Genomic DNA, 18,667 nt, shown 5'->3' on the forward strand with positions numbered 1-18,667 from the left:
CCTGGTCAGACCCCATCTGGAACACTGTGCTCCATTCTGGTCGTCTCACTACAGGAAGAATGTGGAAACTATAGAAAGGGTGCAGAGGAGATTTACAAGGATGTTGCCTGGATTGGGGAACATGCCTTATGAAAACAGATTGAGTGAATTTGGCCTTTTCTCCTTGGAGCGATGGAGGATGACAGGTGACCTGATAGAGGTGTATAAGATGATGAGAGGCATTGATCGTGTGGATAGTTAGAGGCTTTTTCCCAGGGCTGAAATGGTTGCCACAGGAGGACACAGGTTTAAGGTGCTGGGGAGTAGGTACAGAGGAGATGTCAGGGGTAAGTTTTTCACTCAAGAGAGTGGTGAGTGTGTGGAATAGGCTGCCGGCAACGGTGGTGGAGGTAGATACGATAGGGTCTTTTAAGAGACTTTTGGATAGGTACCTGGAGCTTAGAAAAGTAGAGGGCTATGAGTAACCCTAGTAATTTCTATGGTAGGGACATGTTCATCACAACTTGGTGGGCCGAAGGACCTGTATTGTGCTGTAGGTTTTCTATGTTTTTATGTTTCTCACTTCTTAAACCTGATGGTGTGGGAGCTACCTCCTTCACAATTGCGGCAACAAGAAGAAAGCATGGGCTGGATGGTGGAGGTCCTTGATGGATACTGAGATGTGCTCATTGGTGGGGAGGGCTTTACCTGTGATGGACTGGACTGTATCGACTACTTTTTGTAGGCTTTTCCATTCTCGGTCGTTGGTGTTTCCATACCGGGCCGTGATGCACTCAGTCAGGATACTCTTCACGGCACACCTATAGAAGTCTGTCAAAGTTTTAGATGACATGCTGAATTTGTGCAAACTTCAAAGAAAGTAGAGGCGCTGCCGTTGAACATTTTGTTGGAATTGCTGACTAACATTTTGTTTGAGAGCTTGTTGTGCATGAATTTGCTGTTGCATTCTCTATGTTAAAAATGCTTCAGTAACTGTGAACCATTTTGGAGCTTCCTAAAGACGCACAGAGTGGCATAAGGTTTTTGCCGGTTAGGGTAATTAGATGTCTTAATTTCCTCTGCTCTTGGTGTTCTTTGTTTAACCTCATTCACATGTAGCAGCAACCAGCTATTGTTCTTCTGTCAGGTCCCTGAGCATTGAAGGAACACCGAGTTGTTTCAGGCTCACGTCAACAGTACAGTGGTTGCAAAAGGCATTCAGTCATTTTTTTAAACCTGGCAATGCTGTAGAGTTAGCCGGAATGACAGAACAAAATTCAGGATGTGAATGACTCACTATGCCACAACTGGTTGCTTTTGATAACTCCCTGAGGGTTTTCAGATGAACAAGCTACAAGTCACGATGGCATACATTGTGTGCAACTTTTTCCCTGAATGCCAATTTAAAATTAAATGGAAACATCAGAACTGAAGAACATCTGAAAACAGAACATAATGACTGGCTTGTGTTTAAGGGGAAGATTTCACAACTGCAAAGACCTTTAGCAACTAACAATGAGCTGGAGGAACTCAGTGGGTTGAGCAGCATCTGAGGAAGGAAAGAAATTGTCAAAGTTTTAGTTTGAAACCTTGCATCAGGATTGAAATTGGAGAGGTGAGATGGCCAGCATACAGTAGGGAAGGAGAGTAGCGAGAAAAGACTGAGGTGATTGATAGACTGAGGAGGGGTGTGAGGTGACAGGCAGGGAGTGCCTGGTAGGGTAGGTAGTGCCAGATAGTTCTAAATACAATGAAAAACTTAGTTATTCCAGTCCAAAAGATTGGAGACACAACATTTGTAAGAAAAAATAATAAATTCAATTTAAGTTCCTTAAAGTTATATAAGAAACAACAGTTAGAAGAAAAAAAAAGTCCATTGTATTGCTAAGTGGTCATAGTGCTGTTTTGCTGAAATGGTAGTTATGATTTTGCCATTTGGTCCAAGAGCCAAATGGCAGAAGGGAAGTAGACATTCTTGAACTTGATGGTGCAGACTTCCTGCCTAATGGTAGGCGTGAGAAGGTATGGCCCAAACGGTGGGAATTTTTCATGACAGCTGTTGCCGCCTTGAGGCATCACCTCTTGCAGATACTATCAATGGTAAGGAGGGATGTGTCCACTATTCTCTGCGACTTTTGTGCATTCCAGTTGCTGTACCAGACCATGATGCAACCGGTCAGAATACTTTCGACAGTGCATCTTTAGAAGTTTGTTAGTATGTTGGGTGCAATTAAATCATACAGCAAGTGTGAAGATGTTTATCCAAGGACCCGACATTGAAGAATGATGAGCTTTGCTTTACTTTTCAGCTTTAAAAGGATTCATATGTACTTTACTTACTTTCTTAAGAGACCAACAGCAAAAGAGTTGCTGAAGCACAAGTTTATAATACGAAACTCCAGAAAGACCTCCTACTTGACGGAACTGATTGACCGGTACAAGCGGTGGAAGGCGGAACAGAACCATGAGGACTCCAGCTCGGGTGAATTAGACTCGTGAGTGTTGCTGTAGCACATATTCATATAAGGCTTGGGTGCATCCAATGAAACATGCAAAGCTATCTTGACGAATGTGCTATCACATAACTCAGAAGTAGGTCATCAGATCTGTGTTTCAATAACTGTAAAGTATTTGGAACTTCCCAAAGTCATGCAGTGTGCATGAGGTTTTTGTGGTAAATGGAGGTGTTTACTTCCTCAGATCAAGACACAGGTAAAACCACATTTGGTGTTACATGCAGTTCTGTTTGCCAATGTCATTAAACCAGTATGGGTGAAAACAATTATGAGGGTGTTACTTGGACCTATGCCTTGTGTTATAAAGAAAGACTGGATAGGCTGAGGCTTTTTTCCTGGAGCGTAGGAGGCAGAGAGGTGACTATATAGTTACAAAAAATTATAGGACATGGTAAGTCTTTTCCCCAGTGTAGGAAAATCCAAAATTAGAAGGTATAGGTTTAAAGTGAGAGGGGAAAGATTAGAAGAGAATCTGAGGGGCAAATTTTCATAGAGACAGTAGTGGGTGTATGGGTATGGAGTACCAGGGGTAGTTGTGAAGGTGGTTACAGTTGCAGCATGTAAAAGATATTCGGACAGTTGCATACTTAGAGGAATTTTGGAGGGATATGGGCCAAATGCAGGCAGATGGGACTGGCTCAGGTTGGCACCTTGGTTGATGCATATGAGCTGGGCAGATGGGAATGTTCCAGTGTTCTTTGGCTGTGTGACTGTATCCAGTACATTCACTGTTTCTTTCTCCACAGATACTGCTCGACCTGCTGAGCCTTCCAATAATTTTTGTTGTTGTTTCTGATTTTCCGCATCCACATTTTTTTTTAAACTTTCTCTCAGATCTGTGCTGCTGTTATAAGTTTCCACCTTTTCTGCTTCCTCTCACCCTATCCAAATCTCCTAGGCCCTTATTCTTCTCAGATTTCAGTTCTGTGAATTGGTGGGTTTTAGCGTGTTAAAGGTGTTGTATAAGCACAAGTATGTGTAGCAGCTCTTTCACTTGGTGAAATTGCCTTCCTTTGGTTTGGATAGATAAGTTTACCATGTGGATGACTTGTCAAGTAGATGAATCAATTATGATCTTTTTCTTAACATTAGGGAAGCTGAAAGACAGGCATCAGGAGGGGAGGATACAAGTGACTGGATTTTTACGATCAGAGAGAACGACCCAACCAAACTACAAAATGGAGCAAGTCAGCTTGACAGCCTCAGCGAGAGTGATCAGGTACCGTTGATCTCGGTCTTCAGTTTGATGAGCAAATCTTTGTTCTACTGTCCTATTGCTGCTAAGGTGATCACTGGTGGTCAAGATAAATTATTGTGGTTTTAGCCAAATTAAAGTTCTGTCACAAGTTCTGTCTAAGACAGAACACCACAGGTCACCGTGGTGATATACATTCATACATGTATATATTCTACATTACAACAGAAGGCATTCTCAAAGGATTTTAGTGGCCTGTAAAACACTTCAGAGTGTCTTGAGATTGTGAAATGCCTTACAAGAATACAACACTTCCTTTCTCTCATTTGAAACATTTCTTAAAACTCATCTGATTATCCAAGCTTTCAGTCGTCCATTTTAGTTTTACTTTGGTGTTCAATCTTATACGATATCACTACTGTGAGGTACACTCAGAGATCTTTAGAACTGAGATGAGGAAGGAATTTCTTCAGCCAAGGGTAGTGAATACGTGGAATTTGTTGCCACGAAGGGAGGTGGAAACCAAGTCATTGGGTGTATTTAAGGCGGAGACTGATAAACTACATAGAAATTTACAGCACTTTTACAGGCTCTTCAGCCCACAATGTTGTGCCGATCACGTAACCTACTCTAGAGGCTCCCTGACGAAGGGTCTCGGCCTGAAACGTCGACTGCGCCTCTTCCTATAGATGCTGCCTGGCCTGCTGCGTTCACCAGCATCTTTGATGTGTGTTGCTAGAGACTCCCTAGCATTTCCTTAGCGCGTAGCCCTCTGTTTTTCAAAGCTCCATGTACCTATCTAAGAAACTCTTAAAAGACCGTATTGTCTCAGCTTCCACCACTGCTGCCGACAGTGCATTCCACGCACCCACCACTCTGTGCGACACTTAACCCCTCCCTGACATCCCCTCTGTACCCATTTCCAAACACCTTAAAACTATGCCCCCTCTTTTTAGCCATTTCAGCCCTGGGAAAAAGCCTCAGGCTGTCCACACGATCAATGCCTCTCATCATCTTATACACCTCTATCAAGTCACTGCTCATCCTCCATCGCTCCAAGGAGAAAAGGCTGAGTTCACTCAACCTATTCTCATAAGGTATGCCCTCCAATCCAGGCAACGTCCTTGTAAATCTCTGCACTCTCTCTTTAGTATCCACGTCCTTCCTGTAGTGAGGTGACCAGAACTGGACATAGTACTCCAAGTGGGATCTGACCAAGGTCCTACATAGCCATAACATTACCTCATGGCTCTTGAACTCAGTCTCATGGTTGATGAATGCCAACACACCATACACCTTAACAGCACTGTCAACCTGCACAGCAGCTTTAAGTGTCCTATTGACATGGACCCCAAGATCTCTCAGATCCTGCACACTGCCAAGAGTCTTCCCATTTATATTACAGTCGGCCCTCCTTATCCACAAGGGATTGGTTCCGGGACCCCTTGCAGATACCAAAAAACACTGATGCTCAAGTTACTTATTCAACCTGTCTCAATGCGGTGGACCTTGGGACCCAGCGGAACCCCGGACCTTATTTAACCAGCCTCAGTGCGGTGGGCATTAGGACCCGGCAGTGGAGCTCTGAATCTGCAGTGTTTCTGTTCACAGAAATAATCATCGCGATTTAAAATAAAGTGGAAATAATAAAGCGATCAGAAAGAGGTGAAACATCATTGGAAAAGTGTTAGGCTACAGTCAGAAAACGACCGGAACAATTTTAAAGGATAAAATAAGAAAGGCCCTGCCCGATTAAAGCCACAATTATTACTAAGCAACGCAGTGGTTTAATTATTGGGTTTTGGGGTTTTAGGTTTTTGATCCTCACATCAACCCGGCAGGGATGGACAGCGTGCTCGGGAGCGATCTGTCACTGGATCGAACTCGGGAATTTCCTTTCCCGAGCTCGGCGCTGAAACATAATGTTTCTTAAGTATTTTATATGCATAGAAAGGTAAAATATATACTATATACTAAGACAAACGTTTGACTAACTGACACTAAATAATACCAGATGTACCTGTTCTGACTTACTTAGTAAGAGAACTTCTGTTTTTTTCTGATCCCGATGCACGATAACCTACACACATCCTCCTGTATACTTTAAATCATCTCTAGATTATTTTACATAGCATATACAATGTAAATGCTATGTAAAATAGTTGTTATACTGCATTGTTTAGGGAATAATGACAAGAAAAAAAGTCTGTACATGCTTGAACAGCAAGTGCTGGAAGAGCATTTCTGGGTTTTCTCAATTCGCGGTTGGTTGAATTCGCGCATGCGAAACTCGCGGATAAGGAGGGCCGACTATATATTCTGTCTTCAAATTTGACCTACCAAAATGAACCACTTCACACTTAACCTGGGTTGAAGTCCATGTGCCACTTCTCAGCCCAGTTCTGTACCCTATCGATGTCCCACTGTAACCACTGACAATCCTCCACACTATCTACAACACCCACAACCTTGTGTTGTCAGCAAACTTACTAACCCACCCTTTTACTTCATTCGGGTCATTTATAAAAATCACAACGAGGAGGGGTCCCAGAACAGATCCCTGCGGAGCACCACTGGTCACCGACCTCCTTGTAGAATATGAACCATTTACAACCACCCTTTGCCTACTGTGGGCAAGCCAATTCACAAAACAAGGTCTCCTTGGATCCCATGCCTCCTTACTTTCTGAAGGAGCCTTGCATGGGGAAGCTTATCAAATGGCTTACTGAAATGCATATACGCTACATCTACTGCTCTACCTAATGTGATTATGTCTCTCCAAATGCTCATAAATCCTGCCTCTGAGGATCTTCTCCAACAATTTGCCCACTACTGAAGTCAATCTCACTGGACTGTAATTCCCTGGGTTATCTCTACTCCCTTTCTTGAACAAGGGAACAACATTTGCAATCCTCCAATCCTTCGGTACTTCTCCTGTCCTTATTGATGACACAAAGATCATCGCAAGAGGCTCAGTAATCTCCTCCCTCGTTTCCCACAGTAGCCTGGAGTGTATCTCATCCGGACCCAGTGACTTATCTAACTTAATGCTTTTCAAAAGCTCCAGCACATCCTCTTTCTTAATGTCTGTATGCTCAAGCGTTTCAGTCCGCTGTAAGTCATCCTCACAATTGCCAAGGTCTTTTTCCCTGGTGAATACTGAAGCAAAGTATTCATTAAGTACTACTGCTACCTCCTCCGACTCTATGCACATGTTTCCACTATTGCACCTGATTGGTCCTATTCTCACACGGCTCATCCTCTTGCTCTTCACATACTTGTAGAATGCCTTGGGGTTTTCCTTAATCCTGCTCACCAAGGCCTTCTCTTGGCCCCTTCTGGCTCTCCTAATTCCATTCTCAAGCTCCTTCCTAGCAACCTTGTGATTTTTCAGAGCTCTAACAGTAGGTATATATATGTATATTTAATAGTTGATTAAAAACAGTGCAAAGCAGAAATAGTATAAAGAAAAAGTGAGGTAGTGTTCATGGGTTCAATGTCCATTTAAGAATTGGATGGTAGAGGGAAAGAAGCTGTTCCTGAATGGCTAAGTGTGAGCCTTCAGGCTTCTGTACTTCCTTCCTGATGGTAGCAATGAAGAGAGGGCATGTCCTGGGTGATGGGAGTCCTTACTTTCTGAGGCACCGTTCCTCGAAGATGTCTTGGATACAACAGAGGCCAAGATGGAGAGGACTAATTTTAGTAGCTTCTTTCGGTCCTATGCAGTAACACCCCTCCCCTTACCAGATAGCGATGCAGCCTGTCAGAATACTCTCCACGGTACATCTATAGACTTTGTTCCTTGCAAGAAAAATATAAACCAGTTTTAATGTATAGATTTGGTTCATCCTTACTCACTGAAGCACAGTTATAGTCTACAAGTTAGTAGTATTCAACTACTATTTTTTGTTTTAGGTCCAAGATGCTCCAAAGCAATCACAGTCTCAATGTTTACCTACAATTATTTCTCCATTATTTACTGAGGTAAGCAAAAGGCATTTACATGAGTGTAATTCAGCTGATGAATATTCCATTTGTTTTCGCGTATCTATAATGAATTAATTAATGGCTGCGTTCTGGTCCATTGTATTGATCTGACACACGAAGTGCATGAATCGATTGATACATGTTCCTGGTTAATTAACTGAAATGCTTTCACTCTGCGTCGGGTGGCTGGTGGGCCTTTAGTGTGTTGACTGATTGACGGACACTATTTCAGCTCAAGGAGAAGATCCAGGCAGGTGGAGGCTACACCGAAGCTGTTGATGAACTGAGAGAGGCCTTTTTCCTGGCAGAAAAAGCTTGTCCGGGCATTTCTGATGCACTTGTGAAACAACTCGTGCAAAGACTTCAGAGGTATTTTCTATCATTAAGACAATAATACTGTTTTTCAAAACCCATTTTAGCCATTCAAATTATATTAGCTGAGCCTGAACCCAAAAGCTTCCATTGTTATTCTTGTGTGTAATTTGTAATTGTTTTAAAGTTGAAGCATACCATTGCCGTTTGATTTTATTTTCAGCCAATTTTACTCGTTGCATCATCTATTGTTTTTAATGATCAATGACAGCTTGTGGATCGAGAAGACTGTGTGCAAAAGGGCAGGATTTGTTGGTGTAGCTGCAAGAAGTCTTGGTTGACCCCATTTGGAGCTTTGAGTAGCTCTGTGCACCATATCAAAGGAAGGCTGTAGTGGTTGTGAAGGGAAAAATTCTGAATGATATTAGGACTCCATAGGTTAAATTGGACAAAAAGATGTATAGAATTATATTCCCTAGATTTGGAAAGTGAAGCGGGTGATTGGATTGAAGTTTTCAACATAAGGGAAACCAACTGGATAGGCATTGACTATATCTGATGCCTTTCATGCTTGCTTTGAAGGCAATGGTTAGTCTGCATTTGGCACATTGAGAGCAGTTTTAGGCGCTGTATCTCAGAAAAGGTGTGCTAGCCTTTTGCGAAGGTCAAGAAGTGGTTCACAAGAATGATCCCAGGAATGAAAGGCTTAATGTGTGAGGAGTATTTGATTGCTCTGGGCCTGTGGTCGATGGAGTTCAAAAGGATGGGGGGGCGGGTTGGAGTTCATTGAAACCTCTCGAATACTGAATGGCTGGGTGGAACAGACATGGAGAAGATGTTTCCATTAAGTAGGGGAGTCTAGGATTCAAAAGCACAGTGACAAAATAAAGAGATGTCTCCTTAAAACAGAGAAAAAGAGGAATATCTTCAGCCAGAAGCTACCCAGTCCTCAGGGTGTATTTAAGACAATGATTGATAAGTTCTTGATCGGTAACAGTTAATGGGGAAAAGGTCAGCTGCGATTGAATGGTGGAGTGGAACTGATGGCACAAGGGGTCTAATTCTGTTTCGATATGTTATGCCTTGTATAGAGATCTCATCTTGTATAAAGCAGGTTCTTTATGAATAACCTCAACTGTCTGGCCCCTTGGATTGTTGACAGCTTCAGGGAGTTGCAGCAGAGTTAGGAATATTTGCTTCCTTTATTTACCTTCTGCATTTTGCTTGATCAAGTTAAACAGACTAGTTTGTGCCTCATACTGGAGTCATTATGTGGATGAACAAAATGTCAAAAGCTAATCAGTTACTGGCAGCAAAGCCAGTAAATCATTTGTTACTGATTCGTAAAGGTAAAAAGAATAATCTTTGAAATTTCTATTTCAGATATTCATTAAGTGGGGCCAGTTCTTCCAACTGAAAGTGAATGTTCATTTCTGGAAGGATGATGTCACTGAGACTGCGTTGGTGCTCTTAACAGTGATCACATACAACAACTTTGCAAGACATTATAGGTTATCCCCTGGACAAATAGCGCCAGAAGTCTCTCAGAGCAAATTGTCAGCCAGTTTATGCTGCTTGAAGCTGTTAGTTTTTATCAATTTCTACCATAGTGCACATTTTCAGGTGGGATGAACTGCCTACCAATTTTTTTTTTTAAAGTTTTGTTTTATATCCCAAGTTGTATATTTAGGACTGAGATCCGGAAAGTGAAACCTCTGCAGTGCCTCAGGTAACCTGCTTAACGTTGATGATTATAACTGGGAGACGGAGAGGTTCTCATTAGCTTGTGTATATTTGTGTATATAGAATAATTTTTACTGAAGGTGCAGATCATGAGAGCATATTAGGAGCATAATTGACTTATTATACAGCCTCAGGGTCTGAAATGACCTGCTTCTACTCCAGTTCTCGGGTGGCTCGAGACCCATGTAGGATCTGATGACTCTGCCATAGGTGGGTCAGGTAGCTCTTGATGGGGAGGGGAGGGGTTGGGTAGTTCGGGTGTTGTTTGCTCCTTCTGCTGTTTGTGCTCGGCCTCCATTCGTTGCTGTCATCGAGACTTAAGGTGCTTAGTGCCTTCCCGGATGCTACTTCAACAAACTTGAGCGGTCAGGATAACTGCATAAATCACGTCAACAACCAATTGCTTATGTGGACTTTGTTCTGTGGATGAAACTTCGAAAGGGCCATTGTTAAATATTACCTGTATAGATTGAATAATGTTCTGGTGACTTTTTATTTAGTTATTTTCTGGACCTTGCCATTTTTGTAATTATACTATCCAACTTGGATGATCTTGGATCACTTTTTAGTAGTTTTTCATTTTCATCTGGCCCAACTCAATTACTTTTTGAAATGTAGCACCCTTAGATGACAAGGGATGAACACCTCCATCTGAGTTGTGTTTATTACCTTGCAAGAGTTCAGAATGACAAATGATGTTTTCTTTGACCTTTCACTTGGTTTTCAAAGCAATTCAAGCAAAATTGGAAATGACCAGTTGTCACCTTGCTCTTCTTAGTAAGTTGCATCTTTGATGAGATAACCATAGTTGTCAAGATGATATCTGTCCCTTTAGTCTGGATCTTAGAGACTTCCTTGAATGTCTCAAAGTAAATAGTCCAGTGTGTCCTTTCACATCAGTTTAAGTTTTGAGCTGGTGAGGTAACTTGTGTAGAAGCTTAATTGTCAACTTCTAGGCAAATAGGTTGGAAAGATTATTTTCTGCATCAGAAAGTTAGATTCTCTTGCGTTTTAGAGTGTGTGCCAGCACCTGGCTTCAGATGTTTCAGACTGTTACATTACTGTTAATTTGCGGTAGTAAATGTCAAGCTAATGAGGGAGAGAGGCTTCAGGAGCTCGACAATGTTGAATCAAGCTAAACAGGCCAAATCACACGTTGTGTGTGTGCCAAAAAGCATTGATCAGTCAAGAGCCACTTGAATACCAGAAAAGTTGTAGATGCAGGGAATCTCAAAATAAAAATATGACGCTGCGAACACTCAGCAGATCTGGCAGCATCAATGGGAAGAGAAGCTGTTAACCTTTCAGGTTCGAATAAGAGAGAGAAGGCGGGTAGAGAGGTAGGGGCGGGCAGTTTCTCAAAAGGGTGAAATATAGCTATTGAGGGACTGTTAATCTACTTTGTGTAATAGATTGCTGATATTGTAACATTGGTATATAGCATAATTAGAACAAACTGTACAAATGTAAGAGGAAAGGATGAGTGTTGGCAACCAAAAATGGCCAGTTCTGATACAAACTGAAAGAGGATTTTTGGAAGATAGAGAATTGGATAGTGTGCTTAGCTGAAACATGAGGTGATTATCCTCAAACTTGCAATAGATCTCATTATCAACCTCCAAAAATCAAAGCTTTTGCAGAATTGCTAGATCAGGACATCCCTTTCTAGTTTCAAAGCATAATTCCCATCCCTATAAATATTGATTGATTTTATTTCTGATTCTTAAAGGAATTTAGAAAAACAGCACAGAGTAGGCCTTTCTGACCCCTTGAGCTACACTGCCCAGCAACCCCCGACAACCCCGATTTAATCATAACCTGTTTGCAGGACAATTTACAATGACCAATTAACCTATCCGGTACATCTTTGGACTGTGGGAGAAAACCGGAGGAAACCCACATATTTCACAGAGAGGATGTACAGACTCCTTACAGAGGATGCTGGAATTGAACTCCACACTCCATCCTGAGTTGTAATAGTGTTGTGCTAACCGTGGCACCCACGAATATGCATCAGAACTCGGCTTGTGCATTGGACTGCAAGTCTAAGAAAAAAATTTTGCTTGATGTTCCTTCAATTGATGGTATATACCCAACTTAAAAAAAAAAACAGGATGACGGAAATACTCAGCTTTTGTGGGAAATAAAATAGAATCACCATTTCCCTTTGTCAATTCTTTGTCAAATTTTCACATTTACAACCTTATTTGTCAGATACATAAGTGAAAGCTTGGTATTTGTGTGACTGACGCACTCCACTGTTTTAACTTGCCACGTGCTTGTAATATTCTAACTATGCAATAGAACCAAAGAGTCTTGGGTTCAGGATCCTTCCTGAAGGGATTATGTTGTACAACTAACACAGTAAACTTTCCAAGTGTTTTGCATATCAGAGTCTCTTTGAGACTACCTGCAAACAACTCATGCAACTTTAATTGGTTGAAAGGAGTATCTGAAATACAATGTTTAATCTATAGTTGTGCCAGTGTAAATATTCAATCTTTGTTGGATTATACCTGAGAGAATTTATTATATCTACAGCTTTGGCATCTTGCATCCTTCTAATGTTTTAAATGAAGTCCAACGTCACTTTTGACCATTAAAAATGCAACTTTGGGACATTTAAAGTTTGCGAATTTCTACAATCAACATTCGGGCCCAGATCAGGTTATGTTTTATTCCATCATGTAATCACTTTGATTTGTGCTGAGGACAAAGAGGTAGCCAATTCCTGCTTCCACTCATTGCTTCAAAGCAATTCTGCTGTGTGTTCATTCCTTTAGCCAGTTAGTAAAATCACAGAGATTTATTTCATAAATATCGGAGCTAGTGCTTCTGTTGACTGGGTGAGCTAGTTGGTGTTGGACCATCTTGTGCACTAATTAGAAAAGTTAGTGAATCACCAGAAGGCATTGAGTAGTAATAATGTATGCTGGCTGCATTGCGATTGCCTACCTGATAGAATAGGCCACGAGGTACTACTTATAGATCCACTTTTGTAGAGTGTTAAACAATCTGTCATCACAGATTATAGTGTTTGCATTAAGTTCTGTTATTTAAAGATGCATATTTCCCTATTTGTTTGCACTATATAATTGGCCATTTTAAAGAAGTAAGGTGACATTAGACCTTGTGTAGTAACTAAGATCTTCAGTCTCGTCACCGTTTCCATAACAGAAGTGCCATGACTCAGTCTACCCCCTTTACTGCGGTGGTATGCTGCACTTTCCCTATTTAGTTTGTATGAACCTGGCTGCACTTTTGAAAGTATTTTTATTTTAATATTTCAAACATGGTACATGGATTGCAGTTTTTGTACCTGTTCTCTCCAGCTAACTGCAAATATTTTACAATCAAAGGAATCTGTAATTAATGTATTTTGTGCACATAATGGCAATAAAGTAGTAAGGTCATCAGAAAATGTTCTTAAACACAGGTACATTGTACGGAATGATTCAATTGAAAAGACAATATTTTTATAATTGTGTGTAAAGAGCTAGTGTTGCAGTAAATCTGGTCCTTTAAGATGTTTAATAATGACAGGATACTTAATAAAGATGCTAATTGTGTAAATTTCATTTTATGTAACATTGCTGACAGTTTATAGTCTTGTATATAATCCTTGCTTCTGTCATTCAACACAATGTACTGAAATTCTCTGTAAGCTTTTAAGTGATTTTAAATAAAAGGTGAATTCTGATGCGATGTAGAATGTTAGTTCTGTAAAAAGATGTTTTTGTAACTGAAGGAAACACACTGCATAGACAGCCTAATGTAAGAACATGGGACATGATGTTGGAACAGAACTTATCCGTTACTCCTTTGAGTTTGCTCTTTGATAAGACCATAAGCAATGTTCAAGCTCAGTTTCATTTTTCTGCCCAATGTTTATCTCAGCATATAACCGTAGTTCAGTTGGTTCTTTTAGAGAATTCATGGTCCTTTGTGCACCTGGGGTACTTTTTAACCCAATTTTTCCCTGCTTTCAGTCCTGAGAGAATGTCTTTTTTTTCCCCTGAGGCTGCAGCTCTCATTTGGAGGGAAAACAGACTCCTGTTGTCCATTATGTGAGTCCCTCTCAGTCTCAGGGTTCTGCAGCACTGTGTGTAACACTGCTCTGCTTTGGCACTAGTTGCATTCATCAGTTTGCATTTGGGTAGATCCCACAATGGACCTGGACCTGCTTTAAACCCAGGAGATGCTGAGTGACAAGTGTCTCTGGTGTAACTGGGACCTAAGATAGTCATGATCTCAGAGGGGTGAATTCAATGTTTGTTATTTTTAATGTTTTTAATGGTTTCTTAATTTTAACGCATTTTAGTTTATTTTACTTGGTAATTATTTAATTGTAAGCATTTATAACTATTTTGTTTTGAAAAAGTGCCCCAACATTGACAGAAGAGTGAACTCTATGCCCAGCCTTGTCACCTCTTTAAGCCTGTCTTCATCTGGTTCAAAGTCCATAGATTGTGGGAATATTTTAATAATGGGGCAAGTGAATTTGAGTGAAGTTATCCCTTTTGGTTCAAGAGCCTGATGGTTGAAGGGTAATAACAAGTTACCCCTTCTTGTACTATGGGTTTTGGGTCTAGGTTTTCCTGAAGACTTTGTTTAATTTTAAACAGGATGAGGCTTTCCGTTCCAGGACATCTCAAATGTCCTCTTTCTTTAAGGATCATGGTTTCCCTCTGCCGTCATCAATGATGCCCTCAACCACATCTCCTCCATTTCCCGCACTTCGGCCCTCATCCCATCCTCCCGTCACCACAACAGGGACAGAGTTCCCCTTGTCCTTACCTACCATCCCACCAGCCTCCGGATCCAACACATTATCCTCTGCAACTTCCGCCACCTTCAACAGGATCCCACCACTAAGCACATCTTTCCCTCTTCATACCTTCTCCGCTTTCCGCAGGGATCGGTCCCTCCACGACTCCCTGATCCACATGTCCCTCCCCACAGATCTCCCATCCGGCACTTATCCCTGTAAGCGTAAGTGCTACACCTGTCCCTACACTTCCTCTCGCCACCATTCAGGGCCCCAAGCAGTCCTTCCAGGTGAGGCAACACTTCACTTGTGAGTCTGTTGGGGTCATCTTTTGCTCCCGGTGCGGCCTCCTCTACATCGGTGAAACCCGACGCAGATTGGGGGACCGCTTTGTCGAGCACCTCTGCTCCGTCTGCCACAACAGACAGGATCTCCCGGTAGCCACCCACTTCAACTCTGCTTCCCATTCCCATTCAGATATGTTCATACATGGCCTCCTCTACTGCCATGATGAGGCTAAACTCAGGTTGGAGGAGCAACACTTCATATACCGTCTAGGTAGTCTCCAGCTCCTTGGTATGAACATAGAATTCTCCAACTCCTGGTAATTCCCTGCCCCTCCCTTCCCCTATCCCAGTTTCACTCTGCCCCCTCCCCCAGCTGCCTATCACCTCCCTCATGGTTCCACCTCCTTCTACTACCCATTGTGCTTTCCCCTATTCCTTCTTCACCTTTCCTGCCTATCACCTCCCTGCCTCCCCTCCCCCACCCCTTTATCTTTCCCCTTACTGGTTTTTCACCCAGAACCTACCAGCCTTCTCCTTCCCACCCTCCCCCCACCTTCTTTATAGGGCCTCTGCCCCTTCCCCCTACAGTCCTGATGAAGGGTTCCGGCCCAAAACGTTGACTGATCGTTTCCACGGATGCTGCCCGACCTGCTGAGTTCCTCCAGCGTGTTGTGAGTGTTGCTTTGACCCCAGCATCTGCAGATTATTTTGTGTTTGATTTTAAATATGTGTGAGACTGCAGCAAGTATGTGGTGGCATCCGTTAGTCTCGCGAGACCACGGATCTGCGTCTGGAAAGGAGTGTCCTCCCCAGGGATAGGCCTGGGCAAGGTTGTATGGAAGATCGGCAGTTGCCCATGCAGCAAGTCTCCCCTTTCCACGACACCGATGTTGTCCAAGGGAAGGGCAAGGTCTGATACAGCTTGGCACCAGTGTCGTTGCAGGAGTTGCCAAAATGAGGTTGAAGGCAACGTCAAGCTGCCTTAGGGACTCCAGCTCCAGACTTGTCCTCAGGGTTTACTCCCGAAGCCTTTCCCATGAGTGGGTATGGCTGCAAGGCAGCGGAGGTTTGAAATCAGAGTTTTCCCTCTCTTAGATGGACTGCCTTCCCAGGCTGACGAGCTCCATCTACCCGAAGCACTGGTTTTAAGGTGCCAGGACCCGCCTTCGCCCCTTCTCCTGTCAGTAGAAACAGTTCCGCCGGGCTTAGAGGCTAAGCCACATGAGAAGACCGGGAGTTGGACTTGGTTGTCAGAGGCTATTTGAGGTGCATGCTGTGAGGAGCACTTTTAGGTAATGGGAGCTTGTCCCCACTACCACTCCTTGGCTTGACAACCTTGGAACCAAGCAAGTATATATGGCATTAGAAAAGATCCCATTCCCAGGATTGTGGATTTCTGAAACTGGAGTAAGTACTGATTTTTGGATTTTTCCGTAGCTATTAAGCAGAACTTGAAGTGATGCTGATTAAACACCAAAATATTGGCCAAGAAGCCATTGAAGAATACTCCTGCTGGTCTTCACAAAAGTGCCATAGAATTGCATACATCTGATGGAGTCTCTATGTTACCTTATCTGAAATACAAGGAGTGTGTGGCAAGTAGATTGTCAAGACTGATATCCTCATACTTGTTTTCATAATCTTTTTAAAGTGGTGTGTTATAAACTAGTGTAGGATTAATGTAGCTTTTTATAAATGCCAAATTTAATAATTCATTTATAAAAAACCTCTTACACTGGCAAGAAGCTTTGTATCAATTCACCACTTTATATGTATTTTTTTAAATTCCTCTCTATGCCTTGTGGTGCATCAGGTGGCAACCTTGCTGTTCTTTTAGCATTTTGTCTGCTTTTTTTAAAAAGAGGCAGAGTTGCTAGCTCAACCCGGCACAGACGGAAAACGTGCTTGGAGCCAGCCGGATTTGGATCCGGAACCAGATACAGTACCACTGCATGACCGGCCGGCACATGTTATATTCTTGTTCCAAGTTTATGTTCACGGCACTGACGGGTCAGAATGAAGAGGGTATCCACTCTCTGTGCCACCTGCTTACCTTACAGCATCAGTGTTTGTAAACTTTCACAAGTATGGATTCGATGCTTCCCTTTTAACATTAGAGGGCGTGCTTCCAAAGCAAGAGCGCATTCGAAGGAAATGTGTGAGGCAGTTTATTTTTTTTTAAGAGAGTTGTGCCTGGAATGCACAGCCAGGAGTGGTGGAGACAAATAGAGACATTTTAGAGGCTCTTAGAAAGGCACATACATGACTGTACATACAATGAAAGGATATGGATTGTGTGCACACAGAAGGAATTAGCATATTTAAGCACCTTTAACTTAATTAGTTCAGCGAGGCATGGTGGATAAAAAGGCCTGTTTTTGTTATGTTTTATGTTCTAATATAGTGTTTTTTAAATATTTTGTGATGTTTGAATTCTAAAGATGTTAATGTAGTTTTGAATAGCTGTGTTTGGAGGTATTCTTTGTCATGCAGTGGATGACAAGGTAGGCTCATTTGGAAGGTCGGGAGGCACGGGATCTTTGGAGACTTGACTGCATGGAATCAGATTGGCTTGCCCCATAGAAGGCAGAGGGTGGTTGTAGATAGAGCATATTCTGTTTGGAGGTAGGTGACCAGTGGTATTCCGGGACCCAGCAGGTTTGTAACCTTTATAAATGACTTGGATGAGAAAGTGGAAGGATGGGTTAGAAAGTCTGCAGATGACATAAAGGTTGGTGGTGTTGTGGATAGTGAAGGTTGTCACGCCTTAGTGTAAGACAGGCAGCAGAGCTGGGCTGATAAGTGGCAGATGGAGTTCAATCTGGAAAATTAAGAAGTGATACAGTTCAAAGTCAAAACTGAAGCTAGAGTACCAGGTTGTTGGCAGGATTTTTAATAGTGTGGAGGAACAGAAGTACCTTGGGGTCCACATCAACAAAATGCTCAAAATTGCCACACAAGTTAACAAGGGTTTGCTACACACTCAAAAAATGCTGGTGAGCGCAGCAGGCTAGGCAGCATCTACAGAAAAGAGGTACAGTCGATGTTTCGGGCCGAGACCCTTTGTCATCTTCCTATAGATGCTGCCTGGCCTGCTGCATTCACCAACATTTTTTGTGTGTGTTGCTTGAATTTCCAGCATCTGCAGATTTCCCTGTGTAAGGGTTTGCTACGTTAGCTTTCATTAGTCAGGATTAAGTTCAGGAGCCACAGGATATTGTTAAAGATATCAGTGAACACTCCACCCAGTTGAATAGCATATATCTTCAGTATTTGGCCAGGAATCCCACCCAGACCAGATGCTTTCCATAGGTTCACCCTCCTGAAAGGTGTTCTCACATCAGCCTCAAACTGAAGTCACCGGGTTGTTAGGGGCTGTGTAACTTTCTGAAGGTGCATCCATGTTTTGTCAGTCAAAATGAGCATAAAAGGAATTGAGTTCATCTGGGAGTCAAACCTTATTGTCACCTATGTCAATTGGTTTCACTTTGTAGGAGGCGATAGCATCCAGGTTCTGCCACAGCTGTCGAGCCTTCTTCAGTGATTCAAGTTTGGTCTGGAATTGCCACTTTACACGTGAAATGGCTTTCCAGAGGTCGTACCTGGACCTGTTGTATTTTACTTGTTCGACAGTCTTGAGCACCACTGATGTGGCCCTCAGCAGACTGTGGATCTCTTGGTTCATCCATGGCTTCTGGTTGGGGAAGACGCTGAATGATTTTGTGGGGATACTATGATGGAGAGCACTTGATAAACACACTATAGTGGTGTATGACATTTAATGTAGAAACTTCTGATTATTTTGTAACGATTGTAACTACATTGTAAGGTGCCTCGTATTCTAATTCATGTGTACTCTTAAGTTAACTTTGTTGGTAAT

General features: G+C 42.3%; 1 protein-coding gene across 2 annotated transcripts in view; it reads left to right on the forward strand.

The window, feature by feature from the left end:
* The window catches only part of LOC134346778 (serine/threonine-protein kinase 24-like), a 68,987-nt gene extending 55,556 nt beyond the window's left edge, over positions 1 to 13,431 (forward strand). Inside the window, exons 8-13 of one of the 2 annotated variants that reach the window (XR_010018021.1) lie at positions 2,329 to 2,474; positions 3,588 to 3,714; positions 7,606 to 7,674; positions 7,910 to 8,046; positions 9,373 to 9,718; positions 12,274 to 13,431. Coding sequence is in view for 1 of the 2 variants with exons in the window: in XM_063048409.1 (XP_062904479.1) it covers positions 2,329 to 2,474; positions 3,588 to 3,714; positions 7,606 to 7,674; positions 7,910 to 8,046; positions 9,373 to 9,406 (513 nt within the window). In the remaining variant the exon portion in view is untranslated. Of the gene's footprint in view, positions 1 to 2,328; positions 2,475 to 3,587; positions 3,715 to 7,605; positions 7,675 to 7,909; positions 8,047 to 9,372 lie in introns of both variants that reach the window. The other variant, XM_063048409.1, reaches the window with a different exon arrangement.
* The last annotated feature ends 5,236 nt before the right edge of the window (positions 13,432 to 18,667 follow it).

Source organism: Mobula hypostoma, chromosome 5 (genome assembly GCF_963921235.1).
Source record: "Mobula hypostoma chromosome 5, sMobHyp1.1, whole genome shotgun sequence".
In the NCBI taxonomy this organism is placed as follows: Eukaryota; Metazoa; Chordata; class Chondrichthyes; order Myliobatiformes; family Myliobatidae; genus Mobula; species Mobula hypostoma.